This window comes from Prionailurus viverrinus, chromosome C2 (genome assembly GCF_022837055.1).
Source record: "Prionailurus viverrinus isolate Anna chromosome C2, UM_Priviv_1.0, whole genome shotgun sequence".
Lineage (NCBI taxonomy): Eukaryota > Metazoa > Chordata > Mammalia > Carnivora > Felidae > Prionailurus > Prionailurus viverrinus.
In genome coordinates this window covers 67,612,673-67,634,054 of record NC_062569.1, presented here as the reverse complement: position 1 = coordinate 67,634,054, position 21,382 = coordinate 67,612,673, and the positions used below count along the sequence as shown (strand labels likewise).

At 34.8% G+C, this 21,382-nt stretch overlaps 1 protein-coding gene across 11 annotated transcripts in view; it reads right to left on the bottom strand.

The window, feature by feature from the left end:
* The window catches only part of NAALADL2 (N-acetylated alpha-linked acidic dipeptidase like 2), a 1,352,594-nt gene that overhangs the window by 864,402 nt on the left and 466,810 nt on the right, over positions 1–21,382 (bottom strand). Inside the window, exon 1 of one of the 11 annotated variants that reach the window (XM_047875461.1) lies at positions 8,356–8,374. The exons of 9 other annotated variants lie outside the window; for them this stretch is intronic. Coding sequence is in view for 1 of the 2 variants with exons in the window: in XM_047875453.1 (XP_047731409.1) it covers positions 8,280–8,325 (46 nt within the window). In the remaining variant the exon portion in view is untranslated. One more of the 11 variants, XM_047875453.1, reaches the window with a different exon arrangement.

The window sequence follows — 21,382 nt, the reverse complement described above, 5'->3', positions numbered from 1 at the left end:
TCTCTTAATTTTTACATCTGTTAAATAAATATGCTGGACTAAATGACTTCTAGCATCCTTTGAGCTCTTACATTTTGTGATTCAAAAATTTAACTTAAATTTCTGATCTTTTCCTCTCCAGTGCATTTACATCACCTTAATCCTACAAAAATAAAAGAAAAAATACATGGAAAATTACACTGATGGCTATGGCTGTCTGATTTTAAGTTTTAAAATATTTCTATCTCCTTTACAGAACAAACACGTAACAAAGAATAGAGTGTTCTGGAGCAACTAAGTTACCATTATGCATTTTTTCCCTAATTTATACTGTTTTAGTTTGGTTTTTTTTTGTTTTGTTTTTGTTTTTGTTTTTGTTTTTTTTATGAATCCAGTCCCATGCCTCAAATCCATGTATAGCTGGTTAGACTTCTGAATGGCATTACAACGTGTGTTCTTCTAATAATCATTCTGCCATAGGACAGGGCATGGGCCTTTCTGAACTGGTAAACTCCCAAAAGATAGCACAGATTGAAGCTTTGTAGTTTACACCTGCAGTGCCAAGATAACAAAACGAAGAAGATAGTGTCGGAAGCATCAAGGAACCTGACTTTGTTGCTGCTGCTCTAGACCCCCATGCCTAACCAGGGTTAATTGTTTTTTAAAAGAATAATTTTCTCTCATTATTTAAGAATAGGGTATTGAAAAAAGATGACATTTGGATACGTTGGTAAGAAAACTGTATGGAGAAGGAAACACCAGTATTCTTTAGAAAAACTTTTCTAAAGTTTATTTATTTTGAGAGAGAGAGATCAAGAGTATGAGAAGGGGAGGGGCAGGGAGAGAGAGAGAGAGAGAGAGAGAGAGAGAGAGAGAGAGAATCCCAAGCAGGCTCCACACTGTCAGTGCAGATCTTGAAGCAGGCTGGAATCCATGAACCCGTGAGATCATGACCTGAGCTGAAACCAACAGTCAGATGCTTGACGGACTGAACCACCCAGGAGCTCCTAGAAAATTATCCTTATTTGTTTCAAAAATACTTTTATTTACTATGCAAATCCTATTTATCCTCGAACTTTTGCTAATTCTAAGATCCACTGATGTACAAAAGCATTACTATGTTGTTTGCCTAGTGGTAATTGTTTATTTTCCCCACCCTTCTACTTTTATTAATCAAAAATCCTACTGCATAGAATACCTACCTGTCCCTTCTCCACTGGTATGGATTTTATGTTTGTATTCCCCTCCCCCAAATTAATTTTTTTGAAGTCCTAAGCTCCAATGTGAGGGTATCTGGAGATCAGAATTTTAGGAGGCAGTTAGGTTTAGGTGAGGTCATGAGAGTGGTGCCCTCATGATAGAATTAGTGACTTTATAAAGCAGAGGAAGAGACAGTTTGCCTGTCTCTCCCTAGCATGTGAGGATATAGCAAGAAGGCAGATAGCAAGCCAAGAAGATTCCCGTCAGAACTCAACAATACTGGCACACTGGTCTTGAACATCCCAGCCCCTAAATCTGTGAGAAATAAACATGTCAATTAAGCCAACCAGTCCACAGCATTTTGTTATAGCGGCCCAAGCTAAGACATCAACCCCAAGTAATATTTATTCAATTACATATCTATATCAGTATGGACTCATGAAAGTATTTAATTTTATGGGTTAATATTCAAAACTATCATTTATTTTGTTGTTCAAATTGTTTTGGCTTCAGTCATCTTTGCTTATTTTGACAACCCCCATCTTTTTTTTTTTGGAATTTTTAGACTCTCTCACCACCAGATTCTTCAGTTACATTTTATATTTATTCTGTCCCAGCTGGAATCAACCACTTTTTCAAGAAGTCCCTTTTCCCTTTATTGCAGGATGTTTAGAAACTAGGGTCTGGGGTTTGCAGCATCTCACAGTACTTCCTAATAAAAAAGGGAAAGTTAGGAACGTTGTAGTAGAGAAACCTTGCAGACATCTGCTTTACCAAGTGATCTGATTAATATCACCACTAAGAAGACACACTTATAAACTTCTTGACAAGGTGAACCGATAATACAGCATTGTTTCAGTACTGCTGGTGGAAAAAAAAATGCACCAGTTTCTTCCAATCATGAGAAAAACGAAATTCAAACCGAGAGACTTTCCACAAAATAACTCATCAACACTTTTCAAAAGTATCAAGTTCATGAAGGAAACAAAAAACTGAGGAACTTTTACAAAGTGTAGAGGCTAGGGAGAAAAAACTAAACTTAATGTGGGATCTTAGATAGGATCCTGGAACAGAAGAAAAAAAAGCATAGAGAAAAAATTGATAAAATTCAAATAAGATTTGTAGTTTAGTTAATAGTGTTGCAACAATGTGAATTTTCAAGTCTTGAAAGATGCACTGTGGCCATATACATTGTTAATATGAGAGGAAGCCAGGCTGGGAGAGAAATGGGAATTGGGTCCTATCTTTGCCCCCTTTTCAGCAAGTCTAAAATTATTTCAAGGTAAAAATTAAAAAAAAATAGTCAAAGATAATTTATCTTATTAGTAATACTATTAATATTTATGACATACTTTCACCAAAAAGGATGGAACAGACACTATTAAACAAATGGCATAATGGAAAGCTCGGATCCATGCCCAAGGCATTCCAAATGAAAGTATTTTCTTACCAATTGTGTTTTGACCTTTAAAATTGTGAAAACAGGGGTGCCTGGGTGGCTCAGTCAGTTAAGGGTCTGAATTCAGCTCAGGTCATGATCTCATGGTTCATGGGTTCAAGCCCCATGTTGGGCTCTATGCTGACAGCTCAGAGCCTGGAACCTGCTTCGGATTCTGTGTCTTCCTATCTCTGCACCCTGCCCCATTCATACTCTGTCTCTCTCAAAAATAAAGAAACATTATTTTTTTTTAATTCTGAAAATATATTTCTAAAAGTAATATTTTCCATAAATTCTTATAAAATATTGCCATATTTGATTTTTTTATATTTGAGTCATTATTTTAAGTAGTTTTAGAAGTAGAACTTGCAATAAATTAAGTGATTAATCATATTCAGGCCTTATAAAGAAAGCAAAGAACAAAAGAACAAAAATATTCTCAGAATTTAAGTTGTTTCATTCTAAAAATTAAATTAGTTCACGTCACTGAGCACACATTTTCTGCCAAATACTCTTCCAAAGATAATATTAAATTGCTAGAGGGAATATGGTATGGCCATAATTCTTTACTCCTTTTTTGATCCACCCACTTGGCAATGCAACTCCACAGCTACTCCAGAAGTGGAGTCTGTTTCACACTCCTTGAATCTGTCTGAGTTCTGTGACTTTCTTTGACCAATGCAGCAGAATGACTGTATTCCCATTCCAAGATACCTGTGTGCTTCCTCTCACACTCTTGGACTCCCTCTGTGCAATGAGTACAAACCAAAGCTACCCTTTTTAAAGGAAGTGCCATAACATGAAAGAGAGGCCAGCTATCCCAGGTGAAGCCACCTTAGACCAAACTTCAGCCAGTCAACCACCAGACCCTAGATTAGGAAAATCATGTACCTGATCCCCACAACTGACTGCAGATGCACAAGTGAACCCGACTCAGCTGAACCTAGTGAGCAGTCAATAATTCCTTACTATTTCAAGTCACAAAGTTTTGGGGTGGTTACTTATGCAGCAATAGCTAGCTGATACAAGGGTTCTTTATTTTTCCCACTGTGCACAAAAGGAAAACAAGGCACAGAAAATGTAAATAAATTGTTCAAGTTTACACCAAGATTAAGTACAGAATTACAATCCCACATCTGTCTGACTCCAAAATGTTTTCCACTTTGCAGTACTATCTCCCCAAATCCAGTATGTTCTCATTTTCATTATTTCTGACTTGACTTATAAAATTATTACATCGAATTACAAGTGACTAATCTTTTCTGAATAAGCACATGCTAAATATTGTTCTTATTAGAGACATTTATTATACTTGATATGCTTTCATAATCACACCACATTCTTTTTTTAACATGAAATCAAATATGCTACATAGTAACAATGATTAAGTATCACAATGAATGCTTTCAAAATATGCCTCTTCCTATTTACTTGTTAAGTAGCATATTTTATTTTATCACAAGTATTTAATATGGATTTTACAGTATAAATATAATTATGTAAGCATTCTTGAAGACATTTGACACAAGTTTATTTTCAATTTAAAAATATACGAAATAAATTACCAATTACTCTATAGGCTCTTTATTTCAACAGTGTTACATACAAATATCTTTGGAGCTAGTATGCAATTGATGTTTTGCCTTATTTTTAATTCCCTAAAGTTGATGGTTCAAAACAGATATAGAAGAATAGAGCTAAAACAAATGAAAGTGAGGCTGATGTGCAACTTTCTTTTAATTTAACCATAAAGTACAAGTTCCAAATAGCTAATCCCATTTGATTTAGAAAAGACTCTCCAAGCACTTAATAAACAACTTGCAGTGGACAAGATATATACACACTTTCTCTAGCCAAAGTTCTGTTGTGGGGGAAGGATTTCAAATAAACTAATAGTTTTTGCAATGTGACGGAAATGAAAACCATGAGATAGTTTTTGGGCCACATGTTACCATAATTAAAGAACATCTTCAACAACCAAGGCTAGTTATACCATATTTATATTCAGTTTCAGATCTTTGTTCAATGTCATTGAATGAAAGTTTTGACCAAGCATTCTTAATATATCATTTTGCCTTTAAATGTATAATGTGCTTTAATACAGAAAGCATAATGCAAATATGCTGTCATTGATATTATTTTCCTTTTCATCAAATTCTTGGGTTCTTGATTAAATCCACAACCAGCTAAGAATTGAGAATCACTGGAAGAAAACATAAGTAACTTTTTTAAATAGACCATGTAAAAAATCATTTTTCTGCTCCACTTATGGGTTGATATTAATTTATATGTGAAAAAATCAGAAGTAATTTCTGAAACAAAATTAAATCAAATTTTTAATTTTAAAAGAGCTCTTAGCATGTAACAAAGTTTCAAATGAGAACTACTGCCTGAAACACTTTACCACCACACATAAACCAGGAATGGTGAACAGGTGGAAAATATCACGTATGAAATTGAATATAGTTAAATACATTAAACGCTATGTATTAGACCATAGATATTATTTTGCATCTTTAATCTCTCTGATTTAATGAACTACATAATATCTCAAACATAATACAAACTATAATCATAAACTCTTGAGGTTGATTGGGTCAAAAGTTAAGTTATATTTTTTCTAAAATTGTTGAAGAATTATATGATACAATTTAATTTTTATCAGTTAAAATTACTGACCTATTTTTGTTTTCTTTTCTATTTCCCTAATAAAATGATCTGAATGTAGTCCCTTTAAACAAAATACATCTTGAACATCTGGCCTAACAGTCAACAGAATGAGTCCTGGAACCACGCTGCTTGGGTTCACAATCAGACTCTAACTCTCACAAAAGCTCTATGAAGTTGTCCCGACTCTAAAGTTGGGAAGACTAAGGTTTAGAAAGTTTCCTAATATTCCAAAGTCAAACTGTGTCAACTGACAGAGGGGAGATAACAACCTCAGTCTGATTCCAGAGCCTGGCTCTTAATCACTAAGCTGTGATGCTTTTATATGGGCAATTGCAAAAATTACCTGAAAGAGCTTTATCACCAAGACAACACAGAAGACAATATGACACCTCTTCAGCTGTCATCCCTCAAAATATACTCCTATCACCCAGCACATACACTAACTCACATGAAATAATTCATCCAGCTCACTGCTTTAAAATTTTCTAAGATTTATATTTGGACCATTCATGTTTGACATACATTTCAATTTTAATAAACAGGCAGTTGGATATCATGTTTCTAATATTGTCTTACTTCCTGGAATGCTTAGAACTTGTCCACAACTGATAGTTTATAGAGTTAAACTATAGCAGAGCTATTTTTATTTTTAATTTAATTCTATTAAGTAAAATTAAGCTTAACTCTCTGTCTGTTTCCCATCTCAAACATTCCAAAAAAACAAGTAAAACTCCATTAAGTCCCAACCTTTTCATCAAGACTCAGACACAAAAACATCCAAAAGTAAATTGTATGGTTGGAGTACGTCTGCATTATAGTGCCTTTATTCCCTCACTAAATTAAAAGTCCTTAACAGTCAGCTACAAAGACTTGGGCATTTGTTTTGTTTCCAAACTCCTGCAGAGTGGGATTTGGCCCTCCAGTACATTCATACTGAATAAGATGGCATTTAAAAATGTCTTCTGAAGTTTATTATAACTGAATTTTATCTATATGAGAAAGCTTTCCATTCTAAAGAAATTTCTGTGATATTCAAGGTACACTTATTTACTACTTGTTCTAGCTCATAGATTATGTTTAACAGTTTACATACATAATCACCTTTTATTATCCCAACAAAAATATTATTAGTCTAATTACACATATAGGAAACTGGGGCTCAAAAAAGTTTAAGTAACTTAACCTTACTACAACTCTCATGCCTAAAGACATTCATTCAAACTGATATTACAGATTCAGATCTATCTATCTACCAAGTCCACTGCCTTCGCACTCCATATGGCACCATCTATCATTCTCTAATGTGATTTTTAATGCAATAAAATATAAAACTATAACAAGTGGACCCTGCATAAGAACTATGTAATCTCTTGTTTATAGAGATTATAAAATTATTTGAAGACTATTCTAGAATTTTAGTATCCTCAGTTTGGGCTTCATGAGTCAACTGTTTTAGTTCTTCAAACCTTCCAATTTAGACAAGACCAAACATTTCCTGGGTATAACTTTTTATCATATTGTAAAATATTGAATAATAATTTCCTTTTTTTTCATTAATTTGATACAGAAGAAAAATTAACTCAAAGGATAAGTATAGAGAAAAAAAGGAAAAAGGAAAAGACCATTTACTGAGTACCAGTTATGGCACAATATTTTATTCTATTTGGTTTGATCTTTGAACAATAATCAAATCTGTGAAATGATCCCTTTTTTCAGATGAGGATCTAAGCTTGAGAGAGATTAACTGACTTGCTAGGTGACACAACTAGTGAATGAGTTGATCTGGAAGCAACGGTCTCCAAAACCCATCAGAAGGCAGAGCTTCTAGCTCAGGGCAGGTTTCCTGTGAATGCCTCTTACTAGTTAACCAGATGCCCAGTTACAGAACTGAGGCAATATCAATGAAACTTTAATTACTAGCAAACACAGCTTTCCCTCCTTAGTATATTTTGAGTGAACCCATCTTGTTAACTGGTTTGTTTTGAAGTATTGTTTGCACAGGAAGATAGTGAGAGATGATCACATAACACCTGAATAATCCACAGAACATTTGAAAGTCAGAACATTTGTATCAACAACACCACTGCGATAGCTACTTACTTTAGAGATGAGCCTAGAAAATCATAGTGTTTCATTGGTTAATGTACTGCTTGGTAAGACAAGGTGAAAACAGCTCATGGGACAAATTTTACCAAATTTTTTTCAAACCAGCAAGTCATAATGTTATATCCCATCCAGTCTATAACATCATTGATTATTATATGTACTGCAAGATACTTTAAAAGCAACGAGTGGCTAATGGCAATTGTCAAGTACCATCAATTGCTATATTCATCCTAATTTTAGGGATACTAAAATGTGGGAAAGTGTGCATCTTAGAAACCATGAAATACCACAGGGAGAATCACAAGCAGGCTTTGCACCATCAGCATGGAGCCAGATGGGGGGCTCGAACTCATCTGTGAGATCATGACCTGAGTCAAAATTGAGAGTCAGGCACTTAACTGACTGAGCTGCCGAGGTGCCCCTATCAATGTCTTTTTATGTCAGAGTACATTGGGATACTTTGAAAACAAACATAATGAGTGGGTTTTCATGTACGAACTATTAGTCTCTAATTCCAAATATTTTAACAAATAATCCTGCCAGCAGAATGATGAGAGATTAATGATGCCACACCAGAGGAAGCCCCAGGGAATAGCAGCAACAGAGAAATATCAATATAGAATTCTAAATACGTATTGATTATAAAGTAGACCATTGCCAACAATTAACTTTGTCATATTTTATTGTATCTAAAAATGTTCTATCTTCAGTCTTAGAACCACTGATAGCTATTAAATTGCATAAAATTAACAAGGGGAAGAAAGGTTGTCAAAGCTAAAAAAGGAGGGGTAGCTATGATTTCATCATTTGCATTAAATTGCTCAAGAAACTAATCAGATCAACAGCAAATATATGTTTTAGGTGACTTGCCCCACATATTGGTTACCTAGGATTCCAATGAAGCATTGAGCTATGCAGCCTCGGGCATTCATGTATTGACAATTTACAGAAGTTTTCCTCACCTAATTTGTTCTGCTATTCCTAAAGAGGAAAAAAAAAATCCCAGTTACCTTAGCAACTGCAAGGTTACATTTTATCTTGAAGCTGCAGAGCTTTTTTGAAATTAAAAAAAAAATGTATCTGTGCTGACATTCCATCCTTGTTGGGTGATGGTTTTCATAGTCAGGTCGAGAATAACATGCAAACACCTTTATCTTCTCGCTCCCCACCCTTGACAGCATTTTGCACTGATTGTCTTCATTTTTTTCCATTTTTAGGAAGTGAGAGAATTACTGATATCAAATATGGATATAAAGAAATTGTCAGAGAGAGCTACAGACAGTGTAGTTCATCACGGCTGACCTTCGTTATTTCTGTGAGAAGAGAAATTGGTGGACAATTGGCAATTGTTATAACAGGAAAATAAACATCCTGTCAAGTGTCAGTGGCTAGAAAGTCAATTTCCAGCCCTAATAGAAGATAGCTGTAAGCCTGTCTGCAGAAGAATAGATTTTTCAGAAGGTACTAAGTTAAAAACACATTTTAACAATTTAATTCGAAAGTCACTCTAAAGGCTGCGGTTCTTGCAGCACATACTTGAGGCTACATAGTAAAGGGCACTTGTCAGATCTTAACATGTGACTTTAGCAATGCCTGAGGTATGCCTGACTTTGAAATGGAACTCAGGAATAAGGAAAATGGACAGGGAAATGAAATATAAGGTGTATTAGGTCTCTTTTTCTTGAAATGACTGAACCCCAAATTGAAGTAGCTTAACAATAAAAAGGAATATAAACTCTTGCATTCAGTACTTCAAGCCCTCAGCTGGTCCTCAAAGCTAGGAGGCGGTCCTACTCTGCCTGAGTCTCTTCCCTGCACAGTGACCTAGAATCTCCCTCTAGGCGGTGAGCTGGGCAATCTCTCCCTCACCTCTTTTGTTTCCTCTTTCTCAGAGACTGCTTGCCTTCACTGCCTGATATCCAATGTGTTAAGTGCTCTTGATTCATGTGTTATGTACATTTTTTGTTTGTTTCAAGCAGGAAGGTAGTACTAGTCCCTACTATTCTATCTTAAATGAGGCAGGAGTCTTTTTCTCTCCTCACAACATTTAGTTTCACAAAGATATGTGATTAATTACCTCTGTTTGCGCTCTATTCTCACTTACAGACAGTCACTATGTCCAAGCAAAGCAAGACAACATGATTAGGGAGACAACATGATTAACAAGAACTGAGTCACACATCCAAACCTGCAGATCCATTTGGTTCTGTCGCCAGATTCAGAAAACACACACACACACACACACACACACACACACACACACACAGAGAGAGAGAGAGAGAGAGAGAGAGAGAGAGAACAATTTGCTAAAGAACTAAAACTAATAGCTATCAGAATCCAGTTCAGAAAACATGTTCTTAGGTAAAAAAAAAAAAAAAAAAGACTTTTGGGAGGATGCCAATTCCATTCCAAACTTATCCTTTGTTGACTGTCTCAAGAATTTCCAGAGCATATTCTATGTGTCTGTTGATGTGGCCTCAGTGAACACCAAGATGAAAAGATGTGAGTATGGCCTTGATGGCACACATTCCAGAGTGCTTCCCTTTGCACAACACTTTCCAGTCTTGTGAAAGCATTCACAGACCCTACGTCCTCTGAGGTACACAGTGGCTCTGGGATAGATCTGGCTTGGACTGGTACATTATTGATTTTGGGCCCATCTTTCAGATGTCTCATTTTAAACATGAAGAAGCAAGGCAAGGGGAGTGCCAAGCCAAGTGACTAACCCGATATTGTTGAAGTGTCAAATAGTATTAATGTAGTGTGAACTGAGGCCTCTCACACACTCTCCACTGCTCTTCCCACCATACCAGAGTGCCATCCTGCCTAGACTGCAGGGCTAGAGAATAGCTCTCACCTTCAAATGTGGAATTCACGTCCTGCAGTTGTTAAGCCAGATAAACTACCCTATCCTTCACTGAATAAAACTCATTTGCTATTTGCTGTATTTTCATCTTTTACCTCCTATCCTTCAGTCCCCATCCCAAAGCTAAAAAATGCCTTTTGTGTTTCTTTAGTCCACTCATAAAACCCACATTTAATAAACTGGAAAAATTTTTTCTAAAACAATGTGGGGTGGTGAAAATGATAAATAGCTAGGTAAGAAATGATCAAATATTGTTTTTTAAATATAGATTATACACACAAAGACCATAAGACAATATGCAAAAATATTATTAAATACTTAAAAAATCTGGGTTGCCAATTTATGGGTGATTTCCCTTTAGTTATAACACTTTTTTTTTTGCATTTTCTAATTTTTTTGACAATTAGAATGTTTTATATATAAAGTTATTCTTTAACTGCTAAAAAAATCTATCTCATCTATCTCTTGGAGAAAAATCTTCCCTGATTGGCATAAAATGTTACTTTATTTGAATTACAGTTTATTTGAATTGCATAATACATTGTAAACATTATGGTACATTGTATATGTGATTATTTATTATTTCCACATGAATCATATATTCAAAGGCAGAAAAGTTGCTTTTTAAAATCTTTTAATGGTTAATTTGTTCAGTTAAAATAATTAACCAAATGATTTCTAAAATCATGCACTTTTGGGACACCTGGGTAGCTCAGGTGGTTAAGCGTCCAACTCTTGATTTCAGTTCAGGTCACGATCTCACGGTTGATGGGATCAAGCCCTGCGTTGGGCTCTGTACTAATAGTGCTTGGGATTCTCTCTCTCCCTCTCTCTCTCTCTCTCTGCGCCTCCCCTACTCATGCTCGCTTGCCCTCTCTCAAATTAAGTATTTTAAAATTTTTAAATAAAATTATGCACTTTTTGCTGGTGAATCTTGAAGGAGATTCATTTTTTTTTAATTTTTTTTTTAAAGTTTATTTATTTTTGAGACAGAGAGAGACAGAGCATGAATGGGGGAGAGTCAGAGAGAGGGAGACACAGAATCCGAAAAAGGCTCCAGGCTCTGAGCCGTCAGCACAGAGCCTGACTCGGGGCTCAAACTCACGGACCGCGAGATCACGACCTGAGCCGAAGTCGGCAGCTTAACCGACTGAGCCACCCAGGCGCCCCTTGAAGGAGATTCAAATAATAAATACAATTAACATTTATTGAGTTCATACTATGTGCTAAGCACTTTTATATGTTTTATCTCATTTAAACCTCAGAATTATCCTTTTACATTTATCACTTCATACACAAGGAAACTCAAGTGTAAGGATAGATAATTTAAGCTTTCACAGCTAGGAAGTAATAGAACCAGTATTTGAAACCAACTAAGTGATCTGTGCTCTGAATCATCATATAATAGTTTTCATGCTTCAACAATATTTAAAATCTCCATGAGGCAGGGATGAAGGGTTGAAGGAGAGATTTATACAGGTTCTTTAACATCCATTTTTTCCATAGGAATAAAACAAATACCTGCTGTGAAAGCACGGTTTTAAAAATTAAATAACTATATGATCATGACAGCATAAGCGTCTGATGCATACATAGAGTGCTGTATAAATGTTAACAAATACTGTTGTATGTATGTGCTAGCTAGTGTGAATTCAATTAAATTGGAATAGCTACAAGGCTAAGAATGCTTTTTTTTTTTTTTTTTTTTTTTGCATGAACTAAGGACATGCCTCCATTCTAAGAAAATCCGTTTGCTATTGGTTCCCCTGCAAAGTTTTCCTACACCATTAAGGCCCTATAGCCATTTCTTTTTGAGACTCCTCTTTTCTTGAAAACCAAAGGCTTTGCTTTATGTTTTTATTTTGAAATGAATGGATACTGCCATAGGGTTATAAATTGGTTTCATGATCAAAGGAGAAATGTATTGATTTTTAATCTTGTTTCAAACAAAAAAACATAAGAAAGCCAGATTTAAATCTTGCCTGTTTTAGTAAATAAGTCAAATTTTAATATAAGAATAAAATAAATATACAGACTTTCGACTCTACTATTTAGGAAAATAAGGGGTTACTCTTCTATTAACTACTACGATCTTACTAGAAATTCTTCTTTCATCTCTTTTTCAGTTCCTTAAATATACCTGCATAAGTGTTCTCAAGTTCAGCCTACTTTGAAAATAATTTTCTAAGGCTTAGTGAAAAAAGACTAATGTCTATAGCCACCTGCCTATTTCTAGAGCCATCGCTGATTGATGGCTTACAAAGCCTTTTTATACAGCATTGACATTTTAAAGATACTGGCCAGTCTGAACTTTCCATCTGGCGTCCCTGATTTTCTTTGTCCCACTTTCCTGAAGTGACTTATTCCATCTTTGAGCTCTAAAACTACTTTGATTTAATTCAGGCCTAGGAGTTTGAAGGAAGTTTATTAAAACAAGAAATGAGAGTAATGCCTCCAATAGTGCATGGTGATGTGGAAGCAAATCCCTGACTCCCTGGTATTTATTTGTATAACAACTCCACTGACAAGTATAACAGAGATATTCCAGAAACGTTGACACACTTACATAAAACTAGCAAGAGAGGTAGTCAATGGTTGCAAAATAAATAGAAAGATGGGGGAAATTAATTTACTTCAGGCCATAATAAACCCAACTTCTGTCTGTTGAAAAGATATAATTGATATAAATAAGATATATTGCTTATTGCTAGAGAAGCAGTTAATACTTTTTAGGGGCGCCTGAGTGGCTCAGTTGGTTAAGCATCCAACTCTTGATTTCAGCTCAGGTCATGACCTCACGGTTCATGAGACTGAGCCCCAGGTCAGAGCTTGGGATTCTCCCTCTCACTCTCTCCCTAAAAATTAAATAAACATTAACAAATACTTTTTAAAAATACTCTCTTACATGTTATACCATTAAAATTTCATTCATAGTAACACCATGATGTAAAAGAGTTTCCTCAGAGTCTTGAAGCTAGTCAACTACTAAAAACATGGCTCTTTATGCAGGGAGTCTTGTATTCCAGAATAGTGTCTCTGTCTCAATCTTCCTTCCCTGGTGTTTATCCAAAAATAAATCCAAGCACTTACTACATAATAAATCCAAAATGCAATCCTATTTATGCTATTAATTAACATTATTAATGTTTGTTCCTGAACACTAGTAGCACGGCACCTTTGCAGACGCCATCATAGAAAAGGCAGACACTGGAAACTTGGTTAAATGTTGTTTAGCAGTAAGACACATAGAGAGCAGTGAGGTACATAGAGGCTTTACAAAGCCATGGGAAATCTGAGAACAGTTTGAAATATTAGTAAAAATGGGCTATCCCATTTTGGAAGCTACACATGACATAGTTCAAGTCCCAGCCTAAATATTGCTCATCTCCCAAAAGTCTTCTGAACATTGGCTTCCACCACCCAGTAAATCTATGATCAAAGAATCAAAGGAACACTAGAAAAGAGTCATTAGATCTCAGTTCAAGCAGTAGTTTTATCTTCAGTAATCCACTTCGTCATTTATTTTTTTCTTACGGACCAAAGATTATTCATCTATAAAACAAAAGTGCTGGTTTCCAGAATATTTTAAAAATATTCTAGTGCTCGAGTTCTATGAAAGATGCTGTCATTTTGGTTATCGCAAAGGTAGTTATTCTCAAAAAGAATATGATGAATTCTCAAATTAAAAAAATAAATGAGGGGCGCCTGGGTGGCTTGGTCGGTTAAGCGTCCAACTTCGGCTCAGGTCATGATCTCACGGCCCGTGAGTTCGAGCCCCACGTCGGGCTCTGTGCTGACCGCTCAGAGCCTGCAGCCTGTTTCAGATTCTGTGTCTCCCTCTGTCTCTGTCCCTCCCCTGTTCATGATCTGTCTCTCTCTGTCTCAAAAATAATAAAACGTTGAAAAAAAATTAAAAAAAATAAATGAATTTGCAATTATGATTCAAATTGAGTGACAGAAATTGGACGAGGGCTGAACTTGCTACACACAAAGAATTTGTGCAATTTTTATTTTACTCTTAATAAAGCTCCTATTTATTTTTAAAGGACTGAGTTGTTTTCAAATAAAACTCATCTATGATAATGCAAGTAAAGTATTTATGAAAAAATCAGAGATCACATAGAGAGCAAAGAAATCCTGACACTAGAATCTGGAATGAGGTGATTAATGCCACTTTTGACTTCTAAATTGTTTTCTACTGTTTCCAAACTATCCTAAAACTAAGCAACTTAAAACATCAAATATATATTATCTCATACTTCTGTGGTTAAGAATCAGAGCATGGCTTAGCTGGAGCTTCTGACTCAAGGTTTTTCATGAGGCTGCAGTCAGGGTGTTGCTCAGGGGTGTGATCTTATCTGAAGCATGACTGGGGTTGGTTCTTGCTCCCAAGTCGATTCACATGCTTGTTGGTGAGATTCAGTTCTTTGTGGGCAGCTGGACTAAAGACCTCACCTCCTCACTAGCTGTTGGCTAGAAACCTCCCTCAATTTCTTGTCATGTGGGCCTCTCAACAGGGCATATTAAAACATGGCTTTTAACTTCCCTCAGAATGAGGGAGAGAGAGCACCCAAAATGACAGCTGCAGTCATTTTATAACTTAATATCAGAAATGACATCCTAATACGCATGCTGTATCCTGTTATTAGTTAGAGGCACGTCAGTAAGTCCTGCCCACACTGAGAAAAGGAATTATAAAAAGGCATGAATGCCAAGAGGTGGGGATCACTGGAGATCATTGCCTAACATGGCTCTGTAGAGCCAGAGAAAAAATATACACAGACACTGATTGCATAGTTCTTATTATATGATAAAATGATAATTATTCATCCTTAATGAAAATCTCTTCATGTAATTAAAAATCAGTTTTTATAATCATTTGTATGCAAAACGCATTGAGTGATATATAATGTGCTGAATAGTTGTTTTGTATCATGTTCAGAAAGTGTTCTTCATGGTCATATTATAGTTTTAAACTATAAATGAGGATATTTCAAAGTGGGGACAAATCTAATGCTACTTCCCAGGTATTTAATATGGTAAAAAATGTGTGGGAAATGGAGAATTAATATGTCAGTGTTTCTCAAGCTTTTATTATGCTTAAGATTAAATTATGCACATAAAAATAAAAATCCAGGTATATACTTCAGCTGTACTAAATTAAATCTCTGGGGGACAGGTGGGAACAGATTTTTTATATTATAATAAACACTTCAGAAAACTCCGATACATCAGCTCCAAAAACCACCTTATACGGTCCCTCTCAACTATTAATTGCCTCTTCTAACATTCTTGGGATATAATACAATAGAGACCCATTCTGGCTCTATATCAGACATTTCAGTCAATTTCTTATCTTTCCCCACATGCAGATTTTCTGTTCAAGCTGATGAAAATTTCCAAATCAATATCAGGCGAAACAAAAAATCAAAATGTAGAAGACTGAGATAAATGTTTTGCTCTTTTAACTGATACAATTCAAGAAATTAAGAGGAATTAGAGAGCTCTATGTTTGAGTTTCATATTTTATTGTTACTTTTTATTTTATTTTAGAGAGAGAGTGAGCAGGGGGAGGGACAGAGAGAGTGGGGACAGAGGAACTGACATGGGCTGTATGCTGACAGCAGACAGCTCAATGTGGGGCTCAAACTCACAAACCATGATCATGACTTGAGCTGAAGTCGGAGCTAAACTGACTGAGCCACCCAGGTGCCCCTCATGTTTTATTTTTAAAGCTTTACTTGTCATTATGCTTTTTTTTTTATCTTATGAAAAGGTTTATTAATGAATACCATCTCTTTAATACCTGTTACCCCTCACACTATATTGCTACCGATTAACTTCAGAAATATACAGTAGAAAATACATGAATTATAAAATCTATTCTCAAATTTCTCAAAGTTCTTAACTATTACATTCTTAGGGATGGTGATTTCCAGAAAAGTGACAATGTTAAAGAAAATTCTAATCCAAGGTAAGCAATTTACAATTGATTAGTTGTGCTGTTGCCCAGAGTAACCAGCATTTAAGTAGGAAGTTAAATGATAGAGCATATGGATAACCATTGAAAGTTTGGGTGGTGTCAGCTATATAAAGCTTTATGGTTTGAAAAACTTAGCATGGCTTTCTGGAAGAACTAGAAGTAAGACATTATAGTAAATCTGGAATATTTATAATTATTATTGACATCTATTAGATATATAAAATTTTACCACTGGGCATGTTATAAATTCTATCATTACAAAATAAGAAAAATGTTACAGAATGACTAACTTTGACATCTTTGAACTACTCATACAGCAGTCCCACAAGGAACATGAACAAAAGCTTTAATGTTATATATATGACCTATCCTGAATTTAGCTAATGTAAAACTCAAACTACCTTATCCCACATAATGTAGGGAAAAAATCCTTAATAATTAAAACATCATCAAACCTCATGAATATATAGAGAGCAGCAAAACTGGTGATGTAACTATTTCACATAAATTGAGTGAATTATTGCCTCAAGCTATAAAGAGTATGGGAACAACAAAATAAAAGTAGTGGCAGTTCCAGCTGTTAGCAAACAGAAATAGGAAGCTCTTTCATTTGTAAAAGGAAATGACACAAGTTTTCTGGTCTCTAACAAAAAAAGCATGCAACATTTTCTCCCACTTAAATATTTACAGTCCATTGCTTTTACTATTATGTATTCGATGAAAGAGTTATGTTTTTTGCTGTTTTGGGCTTTGTAGTCCTTTTCAGCAATTAGCCAAACAATCCAGGACTGTTAGTAATGTGCAGGAAAGTTTGATTATACAGGAAATAGGTGGGTTTTGGCATTTACTTGCCTAGCAAACAATGCCAAATCCTAGGATGTCAAACCAAAGTAGACTTTCCATCTGACAAATGAGAGTGATAACTGTTTCACTCAAAGAACTTATAAACACGAAATTGCTAAGAACAAATTCTTTTAGATTCTTACTAATATGGTACCATATCATGGAATATAGTATTCTAACATTTTCATCATCATTATCATCACCATTACTCAATGCTACTTTTAGTGAGGCCTTTCATGTACTGGATATATGCTGCCTATTGGAGACACAAGTTGAACAAGATATGGGCCAGCCCTTTGAAGAGCCCATGGATAAGTGGAATTACCTATTTTGCATTGCTCTGGATTTAAATTAGGGCTTTTGGAATGTACATTTTAGCCAGCCACCACTTAATCCCATTCCTGGATTACCTATAAATTTCCCTCTAAAATACATTCAACTGATTTCCAGGAAACACTGAATTCTCCCAGCCAGTAGCGATTCTTCAATATACCCATGCACTTCTTTTTTTTTTTTTTTTTTTTTAACATTTCTTCATTGTTGAGAGACAGAGAGAGTTAGAGCATGAGCAGGGGAGGGGCGGAGAGAGAGGGAAACACAGAATCTGAAGCAGGCTCCAGCCTCTGTGCTGTCAGTACAGAACCCAATGCTGGGCTCAAACCCACAAACCTAACCGTAAGACATGACCTGAGCCTAAGTTGGATGTGTAATCGACTGAGCCACCCAAGCGCCCCCATACACTTCTCATCTTATCAGTGAGCTGCATACTTGCCAAAATCCATTTATATTTATTCTCAAAACACTCATTTTCCAGTTGTATATAATATTATAATTATGCAACTTAATTTCTATAAATACTAACAAAAGATAAGTAGCAAAAAGTAGTTGAATCTGTGAAAATTAAGTACTTTAGAGTAGTTCAGAAAAGAGAAGTTAGTAAAAGATAGGATTGACAGATATTGCTGCTTTGCTAACCCAACACCCATTCCCAGACTATCCATTCTAAGAATTCACAGGGTTGGGTCAGCTAAAATACTAGCAAACTGATAGAGTCATCTGGCACCATTTTGATCAATGACACATAAACATTCATTAATTGGTGACAAGTAAGAAAATGTTGCTTTCTTCATAAGGAGGAAAGATGCATTTAGAACATAATCCTAATGTTGGGACCTGTGGCACCCATTCGTGACTGACTATAGGGTCAAGGCCAGAAGTTCGGAAAGAATGTGATTATCCTAATGTCACCCATCACTTACCTCCAAACTTCTTTAATAAGATAATGGAAAGAAGGAATGAATTAAGGGGAAAAAAAAGGAAAATTGGAAAGAGGGAAGGAAGAAAGAAGGAGGGAATTTATGTAAGCTATAGAAGATTTATTTGGTTATTTGCAATTGAAGCATTCCTAACTGATACACAGTAATGGTTAGGGAAGAAGGAAAGGGGGAGGGGGGTCCACAAGCATTTTTCATTCAGACCACTTCAGAAGTTTCTTGAGTTATGTCCCACTGTGAAATTAACAAAACTGCAAATCATCTCAATGTGACTAATTCAAGGAAGATGAGCTATGTGGAAATTCAATCAATGGACCCCAAATATAGTAAATAAATGTGCACTAATTAACATAGATAGATTGATACATAAAAATTAGGTATATATTCATCATTTGTAAGATTTCTCAGTTAAAAATGACTTTTTCACTAAATCAACAAATGCCAGCCATGAAAGTATTGAATGAAACAACTTCCACTATATTATAGGGGAAAAAAAATCAGTCAAAATGTGTGCAAGATTCTAAAATCAATGCTAAAATGTGAACATTGCATATTTTCAGATCAAATTTTGGTAAAGTTGCAAATACATTAATTGAAAGAAGTAAATAGAGAGTTTGGATATAAAAATTAAAATTAGTGAATTTCAAAAGGTACATTGAGTGAGATAATATGCAAACAACTATTTCAAAAACTTTAGAACACTACTGATTATTGAGTCTTATTACTATTAAATCCTTAAAGAGGTTTAAGAAAACAATCATTTTTGTTGGTGCCTATCAAACCAATTAAGGAGTATTTCTTGACTATATTTTGGCTAATATCTACTCTATTAGAATACTAGAATTTAGAGTTGAAGGGCCTAGCCCAACTCTACAGTTTTAGCCTGATGCTAGTCTAAAACATCTCTGCAGAGAGGGCATGAAGCATGTGTTTACACATTCTACAATAGGGATTTACCTTATGAGTAAACTCATAGGCATGAGCAATTAGAAACAACTTTTTTTATATTATGCATAAACCTGCCAACCCCTAATTTCTGTCTGTTAGTCTCACTTTTGCCATCAGAAGTAAGATACAGGGGCACCTAGGTGGTTCAGTCAGGTAAGCATCCAACTCTTGATTTCAGCTCAAGTCATATTCTCACGTATTCAGGCTCTGTGCCGACAGCGTGCAGCCTAATTGAGATTCTTTCTCTCCCTCCCTCTCTCTGCCTGTCTCTTAAAATAAATAAATAAAATTTAAAAAAATACGTAAGATAGAGGTTTCAGGCTGGCTAACCACATTTTCCTATTGCTACTAGGGTATCATAGAAATAGGGTTCATGTATTTCTGAGAATCTCTATCAAGCAGTGTATCTCAGATAATGCACACAAATAGTTTGGGAATGATTGAAAAATTCTCCATATTATCTGAAATTACAGTCCCTGATACATATTAATTATTTGCCACATGATTGGTAAGTCTGAACACCATCACTTCTCCCTAAGATACACTTCAGTAATTTACATTTTCACAGCTGACACTTTCAACCCCTGGCCACTGTATCAAGCATGAGATTACAGATTTAAATAAACAAAATTATCAAATTAGTTTCACTTTTATAACACAGTTGTATATACTGATTTCAAGTATAAACATTCAAGTGTCTTTATGGGTCTTCTGCCTCCAGAATTATTTAGGATTTTATTTTTATAAAATTATATATTTAAATGACTAATTAAATAGTAAATTCAGATTAAAAAGTCACAATGGAGTATCTGGGAAGAAATGCCAAAATTAGAACTTAAGTCTCACATATGCCATTTATTAACTGTATAATTATAATTTTTTTTTATTTTTCTGATTTAATATCTAACTATGAGAATAAAATTAAATATGATTTTCTTCCTATTGAAATGTAAGGTATTAGTTACACTGAAATATATTATTCTAGCTTAAACGGTGCTTTTGCCATTATGCAACAAACTTCCAAAATGTAATATTTAATTTAAAAAAAGTCAACATATCTTGGCAATCAAAAATAGTAATGATAACAACAGTGAACATTTCTTTAACCCTTTTATTTGCCAGACACTCTTCTAAGCACTTCATGTGTATTATCTCATAACACTTTAATAAAATACAGCTACGTACTATTATTATTTCTAATTTATAGATGAAAAAGCTGAAAAAAATAAAATTTAAGCTATTTTTCCAGTCATAAAATAATATGTACAGTATATACATAGATAGATAAATAGACGATAGATACAGATGATATAGATATAGATATAGATATAGATATAGATATGCCAAGAAATACCCTAAGTGTTTACTGAACAAATGATATAAATTTTTTCAAATGTATTAGTATACTTTTCAAATGGCTTTTTGAAATTTGCTGATTTTTTTTAAATTTTAACCCTAACTGTATATGACATATTTCCCTTCTAGATATCACAAAACTTCTTCCTTCATGTGAAACTCACAGGAAAATTTTCAGACAGTCTTGGGTTGTGCCCATGTGTATAAACAAACCTGTAATTTTGATGTGCTAAGAAACTGAAGGATACTAGTAAGTGAAAAGGCCTTATATTAAATTTTGAATATATAATCTTATTTTACTCCAAAATTATAAACATGTTTTTAGTGCTAATTCATATGGGTTCAAGGACCATAGATTTGGAGAGCTGTAATAAAAGCTACATTCACTCGGGAGGAAATGCTTAGAAATGCAAAGCTAGAGTAGATAACTAGACTTAACAAATTCCAGAAAATGGCACAAACTAACGGAAGTAGATGATTTGGAATAATAGCCAAGTCACTTTTTTTCCCCCTACATAATTCTTTGATATCCCTGATGCCCACATATTTTTAATGCTAGAGCTCTATTTCTCTATTAGAGAAATTTCAATTTCTCTATTAGAAATACAAAGGGGAAAAAATACATAGAAGCAGAACTGTCCTTTTTCTATCAGAAAATAAAAGGAATATTTTTTAATGTTCCTTTTTAGAGCAAAGTTAACAATCACAAGACAACCCTC